Source organism: Acipenser ruthenus, chromosome 7, assembly GCF_902713425.1.
Source record: "Acipenser ruthenus chromosome 7, fAciRut3.2 maternal haplotype, whole genome shotgun sequence".
Taxonomy (NCBI): domain Eukaryota; kingdom Metazoa; phylum Chordata; class Actinopteri; order Acipenseriformes; family Acipenseridae; genus Acipenser; species Acipenser ruthenus.
The window spans coordinates 13,005,208-13,030,908 of NC_081195.1; the positions used below are offsets into that span (position 1 = coordinate 13,005,208).

At 37.1% G+C, this 25,701-nt stretch overlaps 1 protein-coding gene across 1 annotated transcript; it reads left to right on the top strand.

Annotated features, from left to right (window-relative positions):
- The first annotated feature begins 10,830 nt into the window (after positions 1-10,830).
- Positions 10,831-19,341, top strand: LOC117415462 (acyl-CoA desaturase-like). The gene is made up of 6 exons (XM_034025848.3): positions 10,831-10,981; positions 11,218-11,491; positions 14,570-14,700; positions 15,109-15,314; positions 16,091-16,323; positions 16,745-19,341. The coding sequence occupies exons 2-6, from the start codon at positions 11,251-11,253 to the stop codon at positions 16,936-16,938; spliced, it is 1,005 nt and encodes a 334-aa protein (XP_033881739.1). The 5' UTR covers positions 10,831-10,981; positions 11,218-11,250; the 3' UTR covers positions 16,939-19,341.
- The last annotated feature ends 6,360 nt before the right edge of the window (positions 19,342-25,701 follow it).

The window sequence follows — 25,701 nt, forward strand, 5'->3', positions numbered from 1 at the left end:
ATAATAATAAAAAAATCTTTAACAGAAGACTCCAGCTGACTTTAAATATCTCATTCCAGGCAAACACTGTAGTTTAAAAATAATCATTCTGTACAGTGTCAACTATGGGAACATTTACTGAATCTTGTCATAGTATTTGGAATATTAAAGTGGAGAATACTCACTTTGCCATGTCTTGAAAGAGGTAGGTTTAAGTAATTTGGAACAAGACAAAAGACACTCAAACACATTGTTGTTAAATAAAACAGTGCATGCAGAATTGTTTTGCTTTATTCAGACTTGTATACATTCAACTGTAATGGATGCTAAATGATTCTCAATATTCTATATAAATAATGTGGCTCTAAATTCTGTAGTGACCATCACCCACATGTAACTGCTGTTTTATCATCCTAGCTTTTTCCTCTGTAACTCAAAAAAAAGGGAGCTTTGGCATGTGCATGCCAAGCTGGCCAATTTATGTATCAATATGTTTGGAACAAACTGTATTTTGTATACAAGCCAACTTAAGTGCTGTCCAATGACTGTCATACTTTGCACTTTTGATTACATCATGGCAAATGGAACCAGATGTCATTAACATTGTCTGAAATGGACAGATTGCATAAATATGTACCCCGTCAGTTATACGATAGTGACCAGGGGGAGTTTGTCTAGTGTTTTATCAGGTAATTGCTTCCCCATCTACTTAATGGTTTTTACTGGCTAATACAAAATGAATTAGTGTTGTTGAGGGCTGAAATTGCTCACGAATAAACTGAGCCTTTTTATGCTTGAGCGGTTATAGTGATACTTATTTGGATAATTGAGAGTTATATGGCCTATTCACAATGCTATTTAAAGACAGATTTGGGCTTTTTTAACAACCATGAAGACAACAGTAAATATCTGTTACTATTTGCAGCAGTGGGATGGTATAAAGGAAATATCTCAGCGCTATACCTACTCCCTTTTGACAGTGCTATGGCTGGTTCCCTAGTTTTTTGTCCAACCTGTGTATTTTCTCACTATAAATTATTGACTGAGTTTGTTTTTGTGATGTTTTAATCAAAAAGTCAAGACATTTTAGATTATTGGTGACAGTTGACAGATAAGTTATCATTAGTCATAAAGACATATCATTTAGAGATGGCTCTGCACAGCTGATGTCAGACTAGTATCAGATATATATGCACTGCAGATTATTAAAAGTTAACACAAATGGAAATTAGCACATTTCAATGATGTAACCTTTCTTTTTAAATGTAGTTTTAGTCATAAAAAAGCCATAAAATGGTATGTGAGTCATAATACCAGACGCATACTCTCATACTTGTGCAAGAACATCTCAGTCCTGAACAGAATAAAATGCTGCGCTCCAAGCTCTGTATAACCCAAAGTACTTTTGGTCCTGTGTGAGACAGACATATTGTTTCATTAAAAAAAAAACCTCTTCAATCCAGTTGTAGTGTATTTGTACTATACTTACACAGAGTGGCCTAGGCTAGAACATCCAAATGAGTGAGATTTGGGAAAACACCATTAAAATGCCCGGTCTAGAAAAATACAAGTTTTTACTGCTTCATAAAAGCAGTGAAAAGGGAAAATGGACTTTGAATATTAAAACCTACCTGAATTTGTAAGAGGGAATGTCTCCAGGTGATACAGATACACAAAGATTGTTATTTTGAAGTCATAAATGTTATATGTGGGCTATATAAGTGAGAGATTTTATCTCAATCAGTTTGTCAGATCAAAGCAGTAGATACCCAATAATATTTATTTTAAAGTTAAACCCTGTTTCAAAGTTCAATGAAATGTCCACGTTGCCATTTTATTTGATTTTGAAAACTGTAGGTCTAAGAGCTCATCAGAAAAAAATGTTGTCAAATATACAGCTATGTCCAAAAGTATTGCACCATCCTGTAGAATTAACTAATTTTGCTTCATAGAGTCGAATGAAACCTGCTGAATAATGTTACGTTAACATATTGAATTACATACCTGTGGTCGAGCAGCTGTTGAATGGCGTGTGTATGGTGACGTCACAGACCAGGAACTACCAGAATCAAAACAATGGATGGGCGGGTGAAGCTGAACGCTACTGCGCTCAGCGTGTTTATTAAATAATAAAACAAACAAAAGATTTAAACAAACAAGACAGTACAAAACAAAACGGCGTGTTGGCTAAACAAATAAAGTTTAGCAGTTGTTTGGTTTTGGTTACGTTTTCTTTCTCCGCCTTAGCGCGGACAACTGGAGGATTTTATATTCTGTCCGAGGGGTTAACTAGCTGTTTATTATCTTATTTCCCCTCGGCCACAGTCTGCACAAGTTTAGTAAGGATGCGTGACTGTCAGCTAGTTAAATAATCAGTAGCTGATCAGCCACGCATCCTCACAAGGTTTTTAAAATATAAATACAAAACAATAACAAATACGCGGCGCTTTGACCTGCGCCGCATACAAAAATACAAATAATAATACAAACATATATAGGGGTGGGACACTCCGCCACAATACCGCTTGGTAGTTTTCCATATACTTAACGAAAAACTGACACAAATTTAAAAATGTGACATTTCAAAGTCTAACGTGAAATGCTGTACTACTATTATGGCTTCCGGTAGACTTTTGAGATATCATTTTGTAGTTTATTTGATTACATGATGTTTAATAAAAGATCTAATTTTTTTTTTTTTAAATTATGTCTCAATCCTAAAATTCTAGGTGATGCAAAACTTTTGGCCATAGCTGTCCAGTATTTTGTTCCTAACTACTGCAAGAAACCCTCCACTAGATGGTGCATTTGCTATATCTTGGCATTTGAATTGACAGTATCACAGTAAAAGGCCCTTGATAATAATTGGCCATTATCATCCAGAAGCCACAGCTTGACCTGCACTGTCCTTCTTGTTAACAGACTGAAATGCACTTGCTGGCAAATATGGTCTTTTTCGTTAGAACTTTGCACTAGACAGTTCTTTAAAGGCTGTCCCTGAAAACAAGATGTGGCACAAACCTCAAACAAATGACTACACATCTAAATGTCAGTCTTTAGCAACAGTAAAGGGAAGGAAACTCCCCACACTGAAAATAGTTAACACGTGTCTTTGCTCCTGAACTATGCACAGGAGTCCATAAATCAGAAAAGTCATCAGATTAAGAAATAATTTGTAATGTGGTAAAGCGCCTGAAAGGGCAAAAAACACTTTGAGGTTGACAGAAGTTCAAAACATAAATAGGTTTGCTTGTTTTTATTCACTAGACATATTTTCCAACTGAACGGTACTGCACCTGTACCAGCCACTTGTGTAGAGTCAAACTCAGACCAGTGTAACAGATGTCACTTTTTATATATCTATGATTTTATTCATTTCAGAAAATGTGCCTTTGCACTTAACCAAGACTACATTATAAAGCATTGTGTATAAAACTACTCCGGTTTCACTAGTTAAACAATTTGAATACATTAATTAATTTGATTCTGCACTTAAATAATATTAGTTAGCAGAAGGCAGGTTACCAGGTAACCTGCCTATTCATTTCTATTCCTATCCTGTTAATTATAAGAGACAGCTAAACATGAATTAAGCTTCCCTTGATTCCCCCAAATCTACCTCTAATCTGTTTACATAGCATTAGATTATCTGTATTGCAAAGCATCATTTGTCAACATTGATGAGGTAGCACATACAGTGAAATCATGGATATTTTACAGTATTACATTTTTGCAAGTCAACTCTAAATTTCTGAAGTTCTTAACCCTTTGTGAATTTTAGTTGTTATAGTTTGTTAGATAGCCTTTTCCTTGTATTCCTTTCCTATATTATATTTACACAATAAAACCAGCGTTAATTAATAACACCAGTTAGCCCAATGGACTCATGTTGCTCATTCGTGGCGTTGGACTTTTCTTGTACATACAAAGGTTAGAATAAGTCATAGGCTGGCTTTACTGTGAATACTTTTCAGGATGTGAGTGGTGCAGGAATGAGGGGAAGTCCAAACAGAGGATCTATGTACAATGATGGAATTATATATATTCTGTTTCGTGACAGCACACACACAATAATCCTAAGTGCCAGAAAACGGCAGGTGCTCCCAGTGCAGGTGTTCAGTGCAGTGTCCTGTAAAGTGTTCAGTGCAGTGTTATGTAAAGTGTTCAGTGCAGTGTCCTGTAAAGTGTTCAGTGCAGTGTTCTGTAAAGTGTTCAGTGCAGTGTCCTGTAAAGTGTTCAGTGCAGTGTCCTGTAAAGTGTTCAGTGCAGTGTCCTGTAAAGTGTTCAGTGCAGTGTCCTGTAAAGTGTTCAGTGCAGTGTCCTGTAAAGTGTTCAGTGCAGTGGCCTGTGCTCCTGGTGATAATCAGGGTTTGCGCTGGTTTTGGCTGCTTCAGTTAGTATCCTTTTGGATATGAAACAAAACATCAATACACACAGCTCTGGCTCTGTTATTATTTCAGTGTAAGGGGCCGTACTCATGTAGCTGTGTCCTCTTTGTACTGCCCAAACTCCTCCCTGTGATCAGCACGGCACCACGCCTTAGCCAATTGCTGCGCGCACCACAGATGATCATAGTAGAGTTGTTTAGCAGTCCTACAGCTACGCCCTTTCACCACAATGGTCGATTTCTGGTTCCGTTCTACCATCGAGTCGCCCATCCCTGTGAAGGTGTACCTTACCTCGGCTGGGAGGTAGATTTGTAACGCAGATTCATTCTCTCGCGCTCACAATACTAAATCGATATTAATAGACACATGGAACAAATACTGGAAAGGAATATATGCATAGACATAATTAAATGTAACCTTTTTGTATTTTCCTTTATTTATATTTATTTTGTATATATTGTTGTGGCAGGGTGACCCGCCAATGTGTGTAGATTGTGTTTTATGTTGTATGTAGTGTGTTATTATTGGTGTATATATATTGGTGCATGGGATATAATGGGGCTGTGGAGCATGAGTGATTTAAAATATATAGTTGTATTTAGGCACGGATTGCACAATCACTTCACTTGCAGATAAAATGTGTATTAATATGTGAGCACGGGGAATGCACAGATAAGTTCACATGCTGGAATTCAAGTGAATAATTAATTAGCAATTGAATCTTGGCACAATTGTATATATAGATGCACAAACCACTCACTCGGGGTTGGGTGTTCAGTGTGGAGAGAATGTGAGAGAAAGTTGGAAGTAAGCTTAAATAATTAGGCTTCCAAGCCAAAGGCTGGGGAAGCCTATTGTTATTGTTATGTTTATTATTATTATTATTATTATTATTATTATTATTATTATTATTATTATTATTTATTTATTTATTTATTTATTTATTTATTTATTTTTTTCCGCACAAACAACATCGTAGAGTTATGAAACCGCATACGTAAGTAGATGCCTATGGCTGGACAACCAGACTGGCGTCCTCAAAAAGTCGCCTGGTTCAACCACCATATTGGATCTCGTGGAAATTTTGGGAATTTTTCAAAACTCTTGCCGTTAAAAACAACTTAAGGTAGAACTATGACAACGGCAGCAGATAGTGCAGCAATGACCTATAAAAAACATATGTTCAATCGAGGTCGATCGAACAATTACTTTGCCCGCTACGCTGGATTGGCGCCAAATATTCAACAATCTTCTTGTCTTAAACTGCAACGTCAATCGACACCTAAATTGGCACGCATGTTCATGACCAGGTCCTTTCTACTGTTTGTAAAATCCACGCTTTTTCGTTACAAAACATGGCCATGGCACGCAAATAACCGTTTCACGACTATTTTCATATATTCGTGCATAAATCCAAGGTGCAATACACTACAGTCATGAAACTTTATATGACCATAGAGACTCACGTAAAGTACTGGTGATATGAAAATGACACATTTTGGTTACATGGCTTGGCGGCCATATTGATAATTGTAAAAAAACTTTTGCAACCCATAAAAAGAACACCATTGCACTTATGCTCTTCAATGTCAACACAATTGTACAGACCATTGGAAAGTAATAATTGCTGAAGTTTGAAACAGATTGCTCACACGGCACGGCGGCCATCTTGGAATTTACGTTGAAATTGTAACTCCTAGGGCATGCCGACAGGGTCATAGTTATAATGGAAGACATATAGGAAGTCATATGTGCTCTATGAAAATATGTCATCGCCTGTGACCTCTGACCTCTCCTGAAGGTCAAACGGTGATGCATGACATCATCAACATACGCCACTGTCTCTAAAACTGCCTATAATTTCTTATCGGCTGCACCAAAATGCACGAAATTTGACACGGATGTAGAGGACTATGGGATGTTTTGCCGTGGTCAATATGGCGGCCTTTAATGAAAATTTCGGGCAATTTTCAAAAATCTTCTCATATTTGTGACAAAATTGACACAGTTAACACAGTTGTGATGATAACATTTCATCTATAATAACCAATGCACTTAAATTTCACGATAACTGCTTGGATGGAAGCATTTATAGTTGCTAGCAACTCTAGTTACAATTGCTATTTGTGCTGGTTTAACACCAGCGCGGTACTTGATTTATTTAGCATATCTCCAATGTTTGTTTTTCTGTCTATTTGTTTTGGCCACCACATCGTTTTGTTTGTTCAGTCAGTGTTTGTTCTATTTTGTTCAACTCTTTTATTTTGCAATAAACCAGCGCAACAGCACAATTCACATTTCACCTCGCAGTACTGTGTTCTTCTGGGTCTGATGTCACCACCATCAGCCAGCTTGTCCACATATGGTGTTAGAGTGGGATAACAGTGCTTCCACAGACGCAGGCCAGGAAAGGTACTGAGGGTGAATAATTTTTTGAAGAATATTTTTTTGGTTTGTGTGTGTGTATTTTTGGAGGGGAAAAAAAAGGAATACTGGTTCCGGGGAGACCACTGCAATGAGCTGGAGGACCTACTAAGTGGCCTTGAGGAGTGAGGATATTGCCTGGCATGTGGCGTGTACGGGCACATGCTTGTATGCTGCCACCTCCAAGAGGAAGAGGAAGAGGAGGAGCGGCCGACCCAAAGAAAAAAAAAGGAGTAGCCATCCCTGGAACAAGGGGAAGAAGCCAGTGCCAGTGCCAGCTCCAGAGACCCTGCAGCAGCAGCTGGAGGAAGAGTTTCCCGGGTGCTACGCCTGTGCTGAGCCCGGGCATTCCTGGATGGTCTGCCCCTTGTATCCCCGCTCTCAGCCATCACGGTTGTGCCCCATTTGCGGGGGTAGGCACTATGTTGCCAACTGCCACATCCTCCAGGAGCAGTAGGAGGAGGAGGAGGAGAAAGAGTGGGAGAAGCCCCACAGTCTCCTACATCCAGAAGGGGGAGCACGAGCGTCCAGTGCTCAGAAGAGGGGAACACGAGCGTCCAGCACCCGGAAGGGGGGAGCACAAGCATCCAGAGCCCAAGGGAGAGCCAGTATCCAGAGACAGAGGGAGACTACCTGCTGTTTCCACCTCCTCAGGCAGAGGAAGACTACCTGCTGTTTCAACCTCCACCAGCAGAGGAAGACGGTCTGCTGTTTCCACTTCCACCACAAGAGAGACTACCTGCAGCTCCCACCTTCACGAGAAGGACGCTACCTGCAACTCCCACCTCCACCACAAGAGGAAGGACCAGGACATGATGCTGGCATTCCTCAGCAGCCACTGCAAAGGCTGCTCAGAGGAGAATGGGAGAAAACAACCAGGCCGCAGGGTCTGCGAAGAGGGCCAACTGCAGCCACTGCCAGAGTGGCCAACCCCAGACCCATGACTGTTACTAACTGCATTACCAAAGGGAGATGTGGAGTTCCCACTGCTGCCCTATTGGCAGGGGGCTGCCCTCCCGGCTTCACCTCCCGAGGGTCTGCCCTTGCCGTCGCCTTCCGAGGGACCGCTCCGGCCCTGTCCCGCACCGCCTGGGGTTGCCTGTCCTGCACCGCCTAGGGCCGCCGAGCCTGCAACACCTGGGGATGCTTGTTTGTCATCGCCTGGGGAGGCCTGATTGCCATTTGATGGACAACGACACCTGTGCCTTCTGCCAGTTCTGTTGTCAGTTCAATGCTTGTATTCTTTCTATTCTACTCTTTCTATCTTCAAGTATTACTCATTTTTGTTAGACAGCTTTTTGTTTTTTCAGTCCTGGATTTGTCAATTACAGATGCAGTTTCTCTGTATTTGTTCATTATGCTTCAGATACCACACCTTGAAAATCGAGTGATGCAAGATATTTCACTCATTGTTTTATTTTCTTTATGCAAGTCAAGGTTGTTATAAGAGTAGAAAACACTAGTGGGCTTTGAGTAATTTGTTGATGCTCATAATGCATCAGAGTAGAAAAATGCAACATGTCTAAGACTTTTGCACATCAGTGTATATGTTTGTTTTGCATTTTTATTACCTGTAACTTATATACTTTTATATTTTGTTTAATTTCTGTAAGTCTCTTTGGATAAAGGCGCCTGCTAAATAATTAAATAATAATAATAAAAACTTGTGCCTGGTTATACTGATCAGTCTTTTTAACTTTTGGGTTAATTTGTATTTTTAATTATCTATCTATGCACACTACTCACAGTGTGAAGTTATTTTTGGAGCTACAAATATACTGTAGATAAATATTCAACTGTATATACTGTAAATTAGGACACCTCCTGAAGCTATAATACACGTGCATGTCTAGGCAGATCCAGCATGTAAGAATGCCACGATAATGTGTCAGATGTATGGCATATTCAGTTCTGACTTAAGATTTTTAAGAGGATAAGTATTACTAAGCCTACCCAATGCTATTTATCAGAGGTTCTACTGACCACACTTGTTGGTCGGGTGTGAGAGTGCTTACAGGTCCTGCTTACATGTCTTTCTGTTTCTTTCCCTTCAGTGAAACAATAGCGTCTTGGTCATCCTTTCTGTCAATGCCAGTGAAGGAACTTAAGAAAAGGCACGTCATCCAATGGGGTTGCTGTGTGTTGTGGATCATAATAGCACAGCTCCACTGAAGCATGACTTACAACATGACAGGGCATATTTTTCGTGTCAACCATATAGCAATTATTATTATTACTATTATTTTAAACCTATCTGTAAAATGTGTTAAAATGGGCCTGATTTACTAGGCTTTTGCGAAAGTGAAAAATTGGCATCACGTTTTTTGCAAAGGGAATAAAAATAATTGTCGATGTGCTTTGATATGGTTTCTTAGTAGAAATGGTACAAACTTTAGACTGGAGGAAATCTAAAACTTTGTAACTTTTGTAACTTTGGTCCTTTGCTTATCTAAATGATCTCACTGAAATAATGAGGGACTGGTTGCAAGCTAAGTACACATTATTACAAAATATTTGAGCAGCAATAACTTTGGCAGGCTTTGATGTAAGCCTACATGCACTGAAAAGGCTCTCTTACTCACATTTCTGTTTCATAGAGCCAGGTGGCTCTATGAACCCACATCCACCAGTCACTGTGTGTATGCAATGGGAGGGACTGTGGAACACTTAATAAAACAAATTACAAAAAACTGTAAAAAAATATATATAGTTTATTTCTACAACCAATTGGCCTAAGAGCAGAGAACAGAGGAAGGCATTTTTTCTGTCTGATTTCGAAGTAAGAATCATGTTCTTGTGCCATGTTCCCAGCAGAGTGGTTTTGCATTGTGCTGCATATACTGTGTGCCTTTTTGTGTGCTTTTCAACTGGTCCAAATAACTATCCTTGTCCTTTAGTGCTCCTCAGGGTTTTATTTCAAGAACATTGACTCTTTTAATGCCTGTTTTGCCAAGCTTACAAAATAGATATTTTTGTTTGCCTTTGATGGTTTAAAATGACCTGCAATTGAATGGGTATATCAAAACTATTACTCGTGGTATGCCTCCATTCTCCTTCTCTCATCTTCAAAGCAGATTTTTTTTTTAACTCTAACTCAGATCCCTTCCTCACTGAGTATAATGGTTTCCCAGAAAAGATAATCGTCCCGCAAATCTAATTAATTGAGTGCCAAGCATTCTATTGATTCATGCTGTAATACATGTTGCAATGAAAATATATGAAATAGACTGGGCTTTATGTACACTAATGTGCATACTTAAAATATTCTCTAATGCTTTCCCGAATCTTTGACTAATAAGTGTAAATCTATGGACAACTATAAAATGCAAGGGCAAGTATTGTGACTTATATGCTTGTGGATGACAGGATAATAGAATATCTAGAAATGTACTGTCCACTACACCACACCACATCCCTCTACCCCCCTTTTATATATTAGACAGAATCATTTAAAAAAAAAAGTTTTCATAAAGGTCAGTATTCATTATTATGTGTGTGTGTGTCTATATATATATATATATATATATATATATATATATATATATATATATATATATATATATATATTATGTGTGTGTGTAGAAAACACTTTATTTAGACATGGAATTTAAGTTAAATGAACCTCTAAGTGTTAAAGGATCAATGTGCAGTATCTTACCATACTACAGAAACCTTGTACTGCAGTTTCATTAGACCGGCGCTGTAGGACTGAAGAATATTCAGGAAGACCGCATTTGGTTTATGTGGGTTACTTCAGGGCATTGACTCTTTCAAGTTTAAGCACCGATCAAAAAGAACAATGACACGGTATATAAGTATTCCATATCACAATCACTTTTAACAGCAAATTACGTTATTCAGTTTTAGCAATAAACAGACAGATTTGATTGTGCAAAGCAATACGGCTATCTATGAGAACTCGTGTTCATGGAGAACAAAATTACAAAAAGTGTAAAAAGGGAACAGCAGATAAGAGTGGACCAATCGGCGCGGCGGAATAAGGTGGCAACAAATTCTATTCGTCTTTATAACGTCCTCCCAAAACAAGCATTAGGTATACAGGCGTCATCTCATTGATTTGGGGAGTATAAACAGGACAGAAAGAAGGCATATTGGTTGTAGTTAACTGTAGCTCCTGAGAAGGTGAATAACACACTTGTTTAATTTTTGCATTTCACAGCAGCATCAAGGTAAGCTCTGAATGTTTCTATTTTTTTATGTACAAGTACGTACGGTTGTTTTATTATTATTATTTTAATCAAATAAAAGCAGCAGTTACAAATAAAATATAATGGTTTTTTTTTTTTTTTTTTCTTTTTTTTAAGAAGTATGTTTTCTCCGTTTTTTTCTGTTTCTGTACCGTTTTCCTTTTCCTTGCGTGGTGTGTCATGCAAAAAAATAATAACAATGTCTGTATATTTTTCAGTTCGTATATATATAAAAAAGAATACTGTTCAAAATGACTGAAGTTCAAGGTGAAACGCAACAGAAAAGCTCTCCGGTTTACAGAAATGGCGTGGTTGCTTCGGAGATGTCTACGGTGGAGGATGTGTTTGACGAAACGTATAAGGAAAAAGAAGGTCCAAAACCGCCCAAGCAAATAGTATGGAGAAATGTTGTGTTGATGATTTTGTTGCATTCAGGAGCAGTGTACGGACTTACACTTGTACCTTATACGTCTGCTTCAACCTTGGCATGGAGTGAGTACAACTAGTTGTTTTTTTATTTTTAAACAAGTAATGCGTTTTTTGTGTAAAACGTAGAACATTTATATTTTGCAATTCAAAATGGCCTTTACATGCATTTTTAAAGGCGTAGTTTTATCAGAAATGGGGATACTGCAGTCAGAACTGTCATGCATTTTCGTTTCCGCTGCTCAGAGATATTTATACTGCGTAGGTAGGGTGTTGTGCAGCGCACTCTGCTGGCTGGTGTATACAACAGTGAACCTCTGATTATGCAGTGCGAGTCAGAAAACACACGTTTTACTGTTTAATTAAACGCCTTGGAAAGAGATACTAGAAATGTATTTGTTTAGTGTATTTAATAATCGACAAATGTTGCATAATCTGTTAAAGCTTCCTATGCAGTATATATATATTAGCTCAAAGAGCCAGCTGCCCAACGTTTCGATATGTTGTACATATCTTGTTTTTATTTATATTAAGGTCAGTTTTTTGCCGTCCTAAAACAGAACAAAGACCATGCTAGTGTAAATCAGGCATTTGATAACAAATGCATTGCAGTACATAGTGCATTAAACCCCTTTTATTTGTTGAATGTAATGACTCATGTGACCAAAAGCTATTCAACACAGCAAGCAGTCAGATTTATTTATAGATGGTGTAAGAACAGTGGCTCTTTTATGTTTGATAATAAACACAAATTGTTCTGACTACTGCTGGGCATTGTTCACAGCAAGCCATCCCTTTTGCTGCAAGTCATGAAGGTTTTAGTTAAGTAACAGGTTTGTTGAAATGAGCCAACAGAAGGTCCAATTTGCGGTTTAATCAAAGTTCTGTAGCCTACAAATAGGTAAATTCTGATAGGCATATGATTTCAATTCATAGCACAAACCCCTACTGCAGTACTTTTAATAAAGAATAACATTGCAAGGATGGTAAATCACAAGTACTGTGCCTGGTAAGGAAATGTACAAATGCAACAACATTTAATTGTTTGACTTTCCCTATTTTACTTTACAATCAGGAAAATGTTAGAACAAAAAGAAGCCTCATGACTTGCATGCAGTCTGTTTGTTCTAGTCTAGTCAGGGCTGTTCTTGTGTGCTGAGGTGTAGGTGCCAGTGCTTCCCAGCTTCTCCGATTTCTTGTCATTGCTGGTTTGCATGCTGCACGCCCTTTAACGCCTGTACGTGCAACACTTCCTTTAACCCGTCCCTGTAGCAGACAAGGATATTTCATTCTATAGGTCCTGGGAGACCAACATAGAACTTTTGTATCAGATTTCCAGGGGAAGGTTGAATTCCTGTTGCCTCTGATATAGCAGCCAACCACATAATTCGAATATATACAGTTATAAGCCATTTTTGTCCCTCTTCAAAGACATTACCTTTTGATTTAAAAAAAAAAAAATGTAAGTATTCTAGACTGTTTTAATAAACCAACAACATTCTAGACAGCAATTTCATGAAGATCAAACTACCGTACATTTAATCCATCAAAGCATGCTTATATATTTAGTTCAGACTCCCAAGTCAGGGCCCATTTAATTAGTTTCAGGATCCCAATGCTTTAACATATTTCATATTTCAAGATGCAGTCTTCCACCATAGTGTTGAGAGTAGTTTAGAAGCATTAGGAATGGTAGAAGGAATTATATTCCAATACAAACTAGAACTGTATTCTGGTATCTGCAGCAATTATTTACACAGAAAACAGCATTGTAGCATCTGCACTGTGCCTTGTGGAATATGGCTGGGATTTGATTGAAATGCAATAAGAACCAGGTCCATACTTTACTGTGTAGTTGTACAAACTGAACCAAATTAGGTCATTGATTCTTCGATTAGGAACAAAATTTGTGCCTAACTTTAACTGTACAAAATCTTATCCTTTTTGGATCATCGGTTCCACTCCTAACATTGAAAACAGGATTGACCAAGTATTCTGAAACTTATCTGGAGGTCAGACACCTAATTTACCCCCATGAGCTACTTGGTTTATTATTTGGTGAGAAGGGCAGACTGACAGACAGGAATCATAATTTTACTATTCTGTGCCATGCTTTGCGTGGCTTCAGATAGTAATTTATTCCAGAGAACCCAGCTAAAATGAGATTACTGACTCCTTCCCTTCAGTCTAAACTGCTTGGCAACACTGTTTCATTCAGAATCTGTTCTAAAACACTTTTCAATTTTAGTTGTGTTTCATAAATGCCTGACAGGTTGGGCTTTTTTTAAATGTATTTTGGAACTGAAATGGATCACGTTGGTGCATTCACTAAACATGCCACTTCGCATGTGCCGCTGAGGTCAGCAGTCCTGCAATGAATCTGTTGGTGGTTTAGTGTTTTGCTATTCAATGTCTGGCATGGCTGTTTGAGACACTGGATGAACTTTCCTGATGCACCCCTTTTATGGAAGCTCTGTAATAACTGCATTACTTTATAGCTATGAAAACTTGCACTGTGAACCTTGTACAGAGCTAAAGGTCAGAGATGCCTAGAACTAGATTACTTAAATTGATGTCTAATGATATTATTATTTATTTTTTTAGCAGACACCCTTATCCAGGGTGACTTGCAATTGTTACAAGATATCACGTTATTTTTACATACAATTACCCATTTATACAGTTGGTTTTTACTGGAGCAATCTAGGTAAAGTACCTTGCTCGAGGGTACAGCAGCAGTGTCCCCCACCTGGGATTGAACCTACGACCCTCTGGTCAAGAGTCCAGAGCACTAACCACTACTCCACACTGTAGTACCTCGGTTTAGCACGACTGTCTTGCTAGTATAGGGCCAAAACATACATTTTTTAAATTCAATTTACAGTTGACTCTGACAACCAGACATTCTCTTCAGCTAAATGCTTGTAGCTGTTGTAGACTAATTTTGTATTTGCAGCCATGATCGGCAATGTATGGGTGTATGCTAACTTGTGTGTTCTGAGAATGCACATTCAGGTGAATAATTGACAATGGATGAGGAAGTTATTAATGGATATACAAAGATATTGGTCAAAAGTTGCTAATACATACATAGTTTCATATAAAAAAAATATATATATATATATATTTTTTTTTCCCCCACAGCTGTTGTATGCTTTTTGTTCAGTGCATTGGGAATAACAGCTGGGGCCCACCGTCTTTGGAGTCACAGGTCCTACAAGGCCAAACTGCCTCTGCGGATCTTCCTGGCTTTTGCCAATTCCATGGCTTTTCAGGTAAGCAGTTTAGGAGTGTTTTGATAGTGGTGACTGAATAAAACACCAAAAATCTTAGAAATAAACAAAGTTGTGAATGACTGACTTGTCCATAAGCATCATCTTTAAAAAAAAAAAAAAAAAAAAAAAAAAAAAAAAAAATCATCATACCTTTTTTTATTTATACCTTAATTGTATATGATGGTACTCGGGCTTCCATTACAGTGAACAAATGATGGGCTGTCATTTACTAAAGCTTTTGAATTAGCCATAGATCAGATTTGACACAGACAGCAACTGTGGATATGCTACACCATGCACCAACAATACAGACCTTTTTATTTAATGGTTATTTATACATTACCCAGAGCTATAGAAAATACAAAACCTATGACAATTTTCCGTTTATAATCTCGTTATGTTTTTTAGAATGACATCTTCGAGTGGGCTCGGGACCACAGAGTTCATCACAAGTTCTCAGAGACTGATGCCGACCCCCATAATGCCCTCCGTGGGTTTTTCTTCAGTCATATTGGCTGGCTTTTAGTGCGCAAGCACCCGGATGTGATTGAGAAGGGGAAGAAATTGGAACTCGCAGATCTGAAGGCTGATAAAGTTGTAATGTTTCAAAGAAAGTAGGTTCTGTCACTTAACTTTACTGACATTTATTAATTGTTTCATTGTAACTATTTATTTATTTTTTCCTACTGTTGCCTAACCCATATCTTTTCAGACACATGGCTGTCTGGTTAAATTATTATTATATATTTTTTTTTTTTAGTAAAGTGTGGTACAAAACCTTCTGTGCATTTCCTGAATACTAATTGTGGGTTCTCACCCTGAACCTGGTGTTAGCTATTTTGTCTCCAAGATGTTCATAGTAACACTACACTGCTGACACATTGGTCACAAATTGGCATTGGAAGATAATGGCAACATATTTTCCACTTTCCAGTATCAGGCTGTATTGAAATGTCCCTGCAAGTTTGATATGAAAGTAATTCCAGAAGATGTGATCATAGCATAATTGTTTGACCTTACTAAATTAAGTAATTCAAGTCTTGCCATTAAAGCACAGTGGACCCAAAGGAAGCTTACAGTAGTTAATATTAGCCTTCTGTTTTATAGAGTAAAAAAAAAAAAAAAAAAATGGACAACCTAGGGCATAGCCAATAAAATAAATACTTATTAAATATTATCAAATGCACAACAGAAGAGAAGCTCATTCTTATCTGGTTAGGACTGTCCTAGACACCATAGTTCAAAGCACTTGACTGATAAGATCTAATTTTATTTTATTTAGTATTTTTTATTAATTTTTTATTGGCTTATTATGAAAGTTCAGTGTTTGCACTGGGCATAAACCCAGACATTTTCCAGAAGTCTAAGGCATGATCTCTGTCTGTTGCAGATACTACAAGCCCTCTATTCTGATCATGTGCTTCATGGTTCCCATGATGGTGCCCTGGTACCTGTGGGGAGAGTCTCTGTGGGTTGGTTACTTTGTTCCTGGGCTCCTGAGGTACGCTCTGGTTCTCAACGCAACTTGGCTGGTGAATAGCGCCGCCCACATGTGGGGGAACAGACCGTACGACACTACCATCAACCCAAGAGAGAACAGATTTGTCGCATTCAGTGCCATTGGTATGTTTATTTATAATAATACCTAATGCTTCCTGGGGTAGTATTATTCCTATCTCTGTAAAGCACACAAAGAGATTATTCATCTTTTGAACTGCTCCTTTTAGGGTTACATTTTAATGGAGTGCATTTTCCAGCTGAAGTAAGGGGTTGAATGTTGGTATCCTATATCAGGACCCAATCATGGGAGTCCTTGGGACCCATTCTGTATATGTAAATCTAAATGTTTTGTTTAAATCATTAGCATAGTAAATATTCATAAACATTTAGTAAGCAACTATTGTTTTTTTTCCTCTTCCCATAACTGTCTGATTTATCACTGGTATTATCTAAAAAAAAATATTTGTACTAGAAAATAATTAACTAGGGATAGCACTATAGCATGATTTAGCCAGAGATAACGCTGGTGTTTGCTTCGTTTCAGGGGAAGGATTCCACAACTACCACCACACATTCCCTTTTGATTATGCCACGAGTGAGTTTGGCTGTAAACTGAACTTCACCACTTGCTTCATTAACCTCATGTGTTTTGTTGGCCTGGCCAAGGACTGCAAGAAAGTGCCACGCGAAGTCATCCAGGCTCGTGTACAGCGCACAGGGATCCAGAGGAGTGGCTGAGGAACCTGAAGACTGCGAAACAAAACGGTCACAATGTTGCTATTTGGAAGGGTTGCTCTGTTGTGAAATCGCCGATGTTCATCCCTAGTAAAACGAAAAGAAATCATTAACTGTTCTGTAAAATTAATACTAAGCTTAAACTTTTTTTTTTTTTTTTTTTTTTGGTAATGCAGCAACAGAACCCATCTGGTTGGGGGAGAGAACACATTGTCCAGCAGACTCTAAAGGCAGATATTCCTGAAAATCCAGTCATAATTCAGATTGGATTTGGAAGGAGATCTCTCTAAAGAGCTAAGGCAAATTTAAATGCAGAACAAAACTTAGTGGCTCTTCGGTGAGGAATGGGCAACAAACATGTTTGTCAAGCTACAGCTAAGGAAATCGGACCGTTAGGAATAAATTCACAGTGAAATACTGTAGCCTGTAGCCTGACCTGATTTTGACCCTCCAAGATAATTAGTTATAGGAACAGTGTTCAAAAATTAGGTAATTTAAAAAAAATAATAAAAATAATGATTTCAGTGCTACTGTACTCTTGCACTTACTATTAAAAGCATAGTATTGCATCTAACTTGGGCCTATCCTAAGTTAAAAAACAAAACAAACTTGTGTGCTCAAATAGGCTATTTTATCCTTTTTCATCTGGTACTATACAAAAAAAAGACTCAACAAGCTACTGGCAGTAGTACAGTACTTTAGAGTAAACAAATGTTTACATGAAAAGCTTGAAAAGCAGTATTATTTTGTTCAGGACCCTTGAATAAACATGCAGTTAATCCACTGTGTATGTGGTGTATTGTGATTTACAATACATGAAAAGGGATATTATTGAAATGTTATATTCTTGAAGTGGTGCTCTTTGTAGTACTTTTTTTTTTATTTATATATAAAAGGGTCATAAATGAAAGATGAGATTTGATATCCAATATTATGTCAGTGTTGCCTTTCAATGAGATACTGCCCATTGACTGACAATACTGTACATGGCCTTCCAGACCAGTGGATATCATTTGCAGGTCTTTGGCGACTCGCTTTGAGATGGTGGTAAACTCTGTTATTTAAGCTCTGTTAGTGTGCAATTAGTAATGATGCTTTTGGAAACGACTGGAGGAAAATGAAAAATGAAAAATGAATCAAGGTTTCCACTCCCATTGATTTTTAATGGGACCTTATTTAGCCATACTTGCTTTTAAGTAAACGAAACAGGCTGGGAATTTAGAGCACCTCTCCATTCTGTTCCATTCCGGAGGATTTCTAATGATTTGTTCAAAATAAATCAGGAAACTGTGCCAAATGCCTTACTACTTTAATCCATTCCCGGTCCTGCTTTCTTTCAGTGACGTTGCGAGCCAGTTTCCCATGGAAATGAATGGCACATTACAGAAGCTTAACATACTGTAGAAGTGGAGGGGGGTAGTGTGTTTGTTAGCTGAAAGGTAAGAGGGGGGGGGGGTTCTTGCTGGAGGCAGGACCTTTTTGTGTTGAACTTAATCAGACATGCCAGACTTAGGAGTTGGATTTTTGGAAAACAAAATTACTACAGATGACTCCAAATAATACATGGTTGGCATTTCTGCATAAAACTAAATGCAAAACAGGATGCTTTATCAGTGTCTTAATGATTGCAGGTAACGGCTGATGCACAGCTGAGGTCTAACTATAGCACTTATTAAACTCCAAAACAACCAGATCATTAGATACAGTTTCCCTCATGGTTTTCATGGATCCAAAAGCAATTTTCATAATTTTGGAAAAATATCTGACTATTATTATTATTGGTAGTAGTCCGTGCTCCAGATAACCTGCGTACTGGGTGTTTTACACATTGAAAAAAATATACATTTTATTAAGTACAGTTTTTGTACAGTAGTTCAAAGTAACATTACAATTAAAATGTAAGGCAGTAGTTAATGCATGCTCCATAAGTTGGCATTAAAGTACAGTATTTATTAAAGGTTCTCATGACTTCAAAATACATTTAACTCGCAGTGTCTAAATTGGAGAGTACATTCCTCTGACCCAAAACCTTATCTGGAGCGCTGTTAGTAGTAGTATGTTCAATTTTGTGTACTGTAGCTTTGAATTTTTAATTCAGAAATATCTGGAAATAAACAATATTATTTTTTTTTTAATTACTTACCGTTGCTCAAACTTTTGCAGTGCAATTATTTTCCAGTGTTTTCTTTCTAAATGAATTATGAATGCCTTAATAACTCACTTGGAGGGCACATACTTGGGGAAAGTTTAATGCACTGTACTTATCGTAAATATTTTTGTGAGATGTGTCTACTGTCATGTCATCTCTTTTTTTTTTTTTCCCTTGTTCAGTTTAATGCCATGGTAATACATTTTTTTTTTCCTTGATGCAAATAAAAACAAATAAAAAAAAATCTAATTTCTTCATACTTTTGTCTTATTTGGCAGATTGGGCATTATTAATTGAATTCAGATTAAAATGCTACTGACCACGTTCATGCAAATAGATGAGTGTGAAATACTGTTTCAAATGTTATTTTGGAATGGAAGTAGAAGAACCATAATCTAGGAGGTTTCCTCTTTCCTGTATAAACACATTTTCAAATGTTTACAACACTTCTGTTTCCATAAATGTGTGATTTTAATTGGCAGAGACATTCAGCTCATGTCAAGTATCTAAGAATGACTGATAGAAATACAGAGTAATTAAGTACAATAACTGTTGATTAGCCAACTGATGCTTCTGGTATTTTTATTAAAACTATTGGACTTAACTATGTGTGTGTGTCTTTCCAGTTATGAATGAAGACAAATCAATTGGCAGTTTTAAACTCCCCTTCTAGCATCAATCAATCAATCAATCAATTTTATATAGCGCCTTTCATAGCGGACCACCATCACAAAGCGCTTTACAAGGTGCAGTAACAAGAAAATCCATAATACTTAAATACAGAGAAATGCATAATACATGACATACAGTAAAAAAAAAAAAACTGCTTAATACATGAAGTACATACAGCATGATGAATATACTGTTGTATATTTGAGATGGAATACTGGAGAGAAAAAAAGTGTTCTGTTTATGAAGACGTTCGATGTGTTTTTTTTTTTTTTTTTTGGCAGACAACAGTCAAACGCTTAAAGGTTCATGAGGCCAGTATGCATGCAAGCTATTATTGGCCTACTGAACAGCCCACTTAAGACAATCCCTGTGAATGGTGTTCAACCTAGACAGATACAGTTATGCTCACAGTGAGTATCTGAATATTGCATGAGATTATAATGAAGTGTATGGTGTTAATTAGTAAAACCCTTGCCAATCTAGCTGTTTAATTTATGAAGAAACAGGTTCTGGCAAAATCCAGAGCTGGTCCTTTTTTATTTATTTATTTATTTATTTATTTGTAATTAAAAACAGCAATACAGATACACATGTACTTTGTTTAATCTTTTTTTTTCTTCATAAGAATATAAAAAGCGAATGTGTGATACAGGATGTTTTTCATTCGGTATTAGTTAAAGAAACTTGGTCTGACAATCTAAGCGCATTTATAAACACAAGAAAGTGCCGATTTACCGACATTCCAAAATACCTGCCTTCAATTGCAAACCTCAAAAAAGACCAATAGCAGTAGGCTACTGAGAAAATAGTCGTGAATAAACAAAGTCATTTGGTTTCAAATATGTTGTTGAATCAGCCATAAAATACTTCAATATTTACAAAGCCTGGCAATGGTATTGCTACCTTTGTTTATGGTCATTCTCAGCGAGCAATAATGTAGCAAACAAGCGGATATGTAATTAGTTTTTTTTTTTTTTAAATAGCAATGTAAGTTTACTAATAATTATAATTACGGAATTAACATTATGAAATCAATTATTTCATACAAAATGATGAACCGCTAAAGTTATGGTTAATTATGCTATTATAATAGCTGACCTACAAAGAAACGCCACGACTAAATTATTATAATGCTTAGTATCTCTGAACAGATATGCACTGTATGCTCTAATTCACTCATGTGTAAATCAGAAACACGAGGAGTGAACGTTTTCCCAAACCACAAAGCCACAACCTTGCACAGCAACCCACACCCAAAACTACTGTACTGTGTTTTACCAGTCAAATATTTCCCCTGGAAACATAATAGGCACACCCAACTGGCGAGGCTGAAATCGGTATTTTGATTGGCTCTTAAACTGGTATTGTACGCTTTCCCCTCCCTCTAGCGTTTCATGGTGTGTTGCATCAATGACGTAATACCAGACGAGGTTACTGTCGGTCAAAAACTCCCCTCGGAAGTTCAGCAGGCACAACAGCTTACAACGTCTGATCTAACAGAACCAATCCGAGAGAGACCAAGTACTTGTCTGATTCACGTTTGGCCAATCAGAAGGGGTCATTGCAAATTTTAGATTGAAAGATGTGAATTCTGCTATGTGAGTTTGCATATTCCTAGCTGCTGTTATGACATGTATTCTTTCTCATCAGACATCTGCTTGTTAACCGCACTCCTCAACGAGATGAAGCTATTTATTGCAGTAGAAATATAGCCATGAAGTATGTCAGGCTTTGTGTCATGCATGGTGGCCTAAATGCTGCTCAAAACGTACATAACAGCATCAAAATAGCTAATACTGTGCTCATCAACACAAAACCTATTCTTTATCTGTTTCAACAGTTAATTTCCTGCAACTAAACCCTTTGTAGTTTGTAGGAACTGTTACAGTTGTTACTACAACAACAACAAAATGCTATAAGATACCTTTTTTCAGAATGTTTCCCCATTGTCTGCAATATGACGTTTTTTGTACTTTTTATGCACAACCTGTTATCAGACTGCAAACCTTTTTGGCTGTTGGGTTTGTTTATGTTCTCCAAAGGCATAGCTGAAACCTGACTACTACACTTTTAGCCAAATAGTCATGTTCCTGATGCAACTGGTATACAGTTATACATGATTTCTTGAATCTAATAGCTACCAAGGAAGAGAAAAAAAGAGGGGATGCTGTTTTTTATTCATTGGTAACATTTCTACAGAGATTATTTTTTTTTATCATAGGTTTAAAGGTATGTTTCTTAATATAGTGTACAAAGAAATATTTGTCAAATATATGAATAGGGGAACAACACAATTAATTCAAGTCGAAAGAGGAATGCTCCAAGTTTTATTTCTGTTGATATTTCTGGTAGTTCTCAAATCCTGAGTTACAAACATTTTTTTCTTGTGCAATTTATTTTGAATAAAGTTTTCGTTTTACATTGATACACATTAACACCTTGGGGAACTGAAATGTTTAAAACTGACATAACTGTAGCCTCCATGATTCCAGCTCAAGTGGGTCCCACAGCTCTGAAATGTTGCCTTCATTTGAGGTGGATGATGCGTGTAATGGAGAGACGGATTGCATGATTCCAGGTAAACGCTGAGTGCATGCCTCTTTATGTACTGTGCATGCCTGAAGCTTGCAGCAATATTCATTTTGATGGCCTTGTTTTTGAAAACCAGATCTAACTGAAAAAACACAGTACATATCTTGACAGTTTCATTTGTATTCAAACCTGCATTAAAATAGACATAAAGAAACAAGTTCAAGTCAATGCTAAATATTTCAAGTCAATGGCAACATCATGCTTAACTTTGCTTATTGACAGACAGGGATTTTGGAAAAACTTTAACCTCAAGGTCACTGAATTCCAGACAAATCACCTATGTAGCCTAGTTACACAATTGGGTACACACTCAATTCTTATTTCATTTTGAATGAACAAATCTGTGAAACATATAGGTTGTGACAGCCATAATCAATTGGCCTATTTTCTGTGTTTCTCAAAGTAGAACCAATGGTCTGATTTTCCTAAATGTTTTCATTAACACAGTTAAGCATCAGAAATACACATGCCTGTCCAGCTCTGGCTGTTTTGTTTTAGTTGTGACAGCTGGTGAGGCACGTAACTGAGATGTCATCAGGTCCTGAAAAAAGATCAGCAGATATCTGTTGTTTGTTTGGCCAAAAATTCTAGTGAAATCTGTAAAATGATTTGATAAACTGCGTAAGCAGCATTGTGCCATAAGTTCTGTACTTGCAGTGTTGCAAAATATTAACCCTGTCATAAGATGCAGTGGTGGAATGAAAGTGCATTCCAGTAAACTGTAATCCACATATTGCTAGTCACACAGAAGTGCTGGGTTCCAGCTTTCATATTGCATGGGACTGATTTACTGGGGAACTTCTTAACCTCCCTTCACACCTCGATTTTAAACTGAACACCCCATGCCATTCAGGCTAGTAGTTTAGCCCACTGTGCCAGCAAGCTCCCATTGGGCACCTTTGGGGCAAAACGTCATCATCAGGATTCATATAAAGTTAAAGGTCTGTATTTAGATTCACAGTATTCAGTTCTGTCTTGTGCATACTGGAGACAGGTCAACAAAGTGACGTACCAGTTACTTCTAATATGTTCCATTAATCTCTGTTTCCTGCAATGTTTCGATATGTTGTACATATCTTTCTCAAGGGAGGATGTCAAGTTATGAAGTTATATATATATATATATATATATATATATATATATATATATATATATATATATATATATATATGCACACACATATATTTGAAAAAATAGATAGATAACAAGAAGCATTAAAATTAAGAATCAGAAAATCATATTATGGTTGTCATATCAAACCAAGTTTATTACACCATCTAGTGGCGTTCTTGAGATTTACAGAAACATGACATATTTTCTGTGTGCATCCTCATTTAAATACATCAGCAGTTAAATTTATTTTTGAGGTACTTTTGTTTACCAAGCTTATGAAAACCAAGAACTATCAACCCTTATGTAAAGATTTTGTATTTGTAATATTTATATTGGATTGGGTGCCGTTCTTTACTTAAGCATATTTGCAGATCAGCTCCACCCAACAATGCTGCTCTTGTACCACGATGGCGATGGCTACTTTCAACACAATAATACAATACAATACAATTCACATTTCTACAGCACCTTTCATCACAAGGACCCCAAAGCGCTTCACACGCAAAGTGAACAATTAAACCATTTAATTGAATACAGTCTAATACAAAATGTTATAAAATTGAAATAAAAGAAACAGGCTTCAATTGTAAAATTAGAAAAACTAAGATAAAAAGCTAGTTTAATAGAACAATTAAAAAGTCTAAACAAAAAAAATCAATTGGAATTAAAAAGGCCAAAAAAATGGTTTAACTGTAATATTAGAAAATATATATATATAAAAAGCCAGTTTGTCAAACAGAACAATTTAAAAAGTCTAAAAAAACAACAAAAAAAACATGAATAAAATCGGACTTAAAAAAGGACAAAAAGAAAATTGAGTTTTGGTTGTAAAGTGAGAAAACTAAGATAAAAAAAGAGACAGAAGACGGCAGAGCATTTCATATATTTTTATTATACGAAAACGCCCTTCCTCCCATAGTATTTTTATTCACCATGGAAATAATCAACAGCTCCCCGTTCTGTGATCGAAGAGTGTGATTAGGAGTATATGTGGTCAATAATTCCTGTAAGTAACTGGGTGCTAATCCATTCAGGGCCTTATAAATTAAAAGCAAAATCTTAAAATCAATTCTCAACTGCATAGGGAGCCAGTGAAAAGAGGCCAAAACAGGGGTAATATGTTCACCCACAAACATGCATGGAATAGACTACCAGGATATAAAAATGTAAAACACTACATTAAAAATAATAAGATTCAGACCCCCTTAGTCGGGACAATTAATCAGACCCTCTTAGTCGGGACAAATAGTCTGCCAGGACAGGACAAGGCCTCTTCTTATGTTCTTATGTTTTAAACTAGCTTGAGTCTTAACATCCACATTTTGTTTTAATTATTATGCCTATTTAATACCTAATAACTATTTTAATATTATCCATATAAGTTAACAGACAATAATGCAGACGTTAAGGTGTCTCATATAGAGAAGGAGATGATCTAGGGCAGGGTAAGTTAGCTCCAAATCCAATTCCAACTTGGTTCTTTTTGTAGATATCACATCTTCATATAGCTGATCCCTTTATTTTAACTGGGCTGTTTTTGTACATGTAAAATGTTTTGGTAAGATTGATCTTACTACAATGTACAGAATCATAACAAAAATGGAATAATAATTTTTTTTAAAAACTTGTTCTGGTATATTGTATCTACCCTAGTTTATGATACTAACTTTACTAAACTAACTTGGCTTCAGAGTCAACGTTGGGCTTCTAGAATATAAAATACTCAATCTGTCCACTAGGAGGCAACAACACATACAGTATGTATTTTTTCATGGTTCTCACTTCGGTCTGTTAAAAGCAAACATGTGACAGGTTCACTACTACAGGTACTACATAAAACAGAATAGTTGATTTCTTTAAAGTTTTCTAAGAGGAATGGTCTAGTGGGTTAGTGGGAGGATCATACTATTATAGTTGCTTCAAATTGCACAAGCTGTCCAGTCCAAGACAATAGCCGTCTTGCTGTGAGACCAGGGGTCCGTTTCCCGAAGCAACTTTAATCTCTAACCAGCACCGTCAAACTGTCCTAAGTGCAACGTTTGCAAACTGCCGTGTTTCCCAAACACCATCGTAACCCCAGTTAGTGTCCTGCGCGGGTCCGATTTTTACGACCCGCTTCCGACCCGGACCCGCAACCCGCTGCAACACCGTCTTCTTAACTGCGACCCGACCCAAACCCGCAAGTGTTTGTCCTTGACCTACTGCCTGCGCCGACTGGCTCTCTCATGCTCTTACAATTC

What these genes read in the sequence shown, in the direction of transcription:
- LOC117415462 (XM_034025848.3), top strand. Translation starts at nt 11,251, where the DNA reads ATGACTGAAGTTCAAGGTGAAACGCAACAGAAAAGCTCTCCGGTTTAC. An exon ending in TGCTTCAACCTTGGCATGGA is followed by an intron (nt 11,492 to 14,569) that starts GTGAGTACAACT and finishes TTTCCCCCACAG; the next exon opens with CTGTTGTATGCTTTTTGTTC. An exon ending in TGTCGCATTCAGTGCCATTG is followed by an intron (nt 16,324 to 16,744) that starts GTATGTTTATTT and finishes GCTTCGTTTCAG; the next exon opens with GGGAAGGATTCCACAACTAC.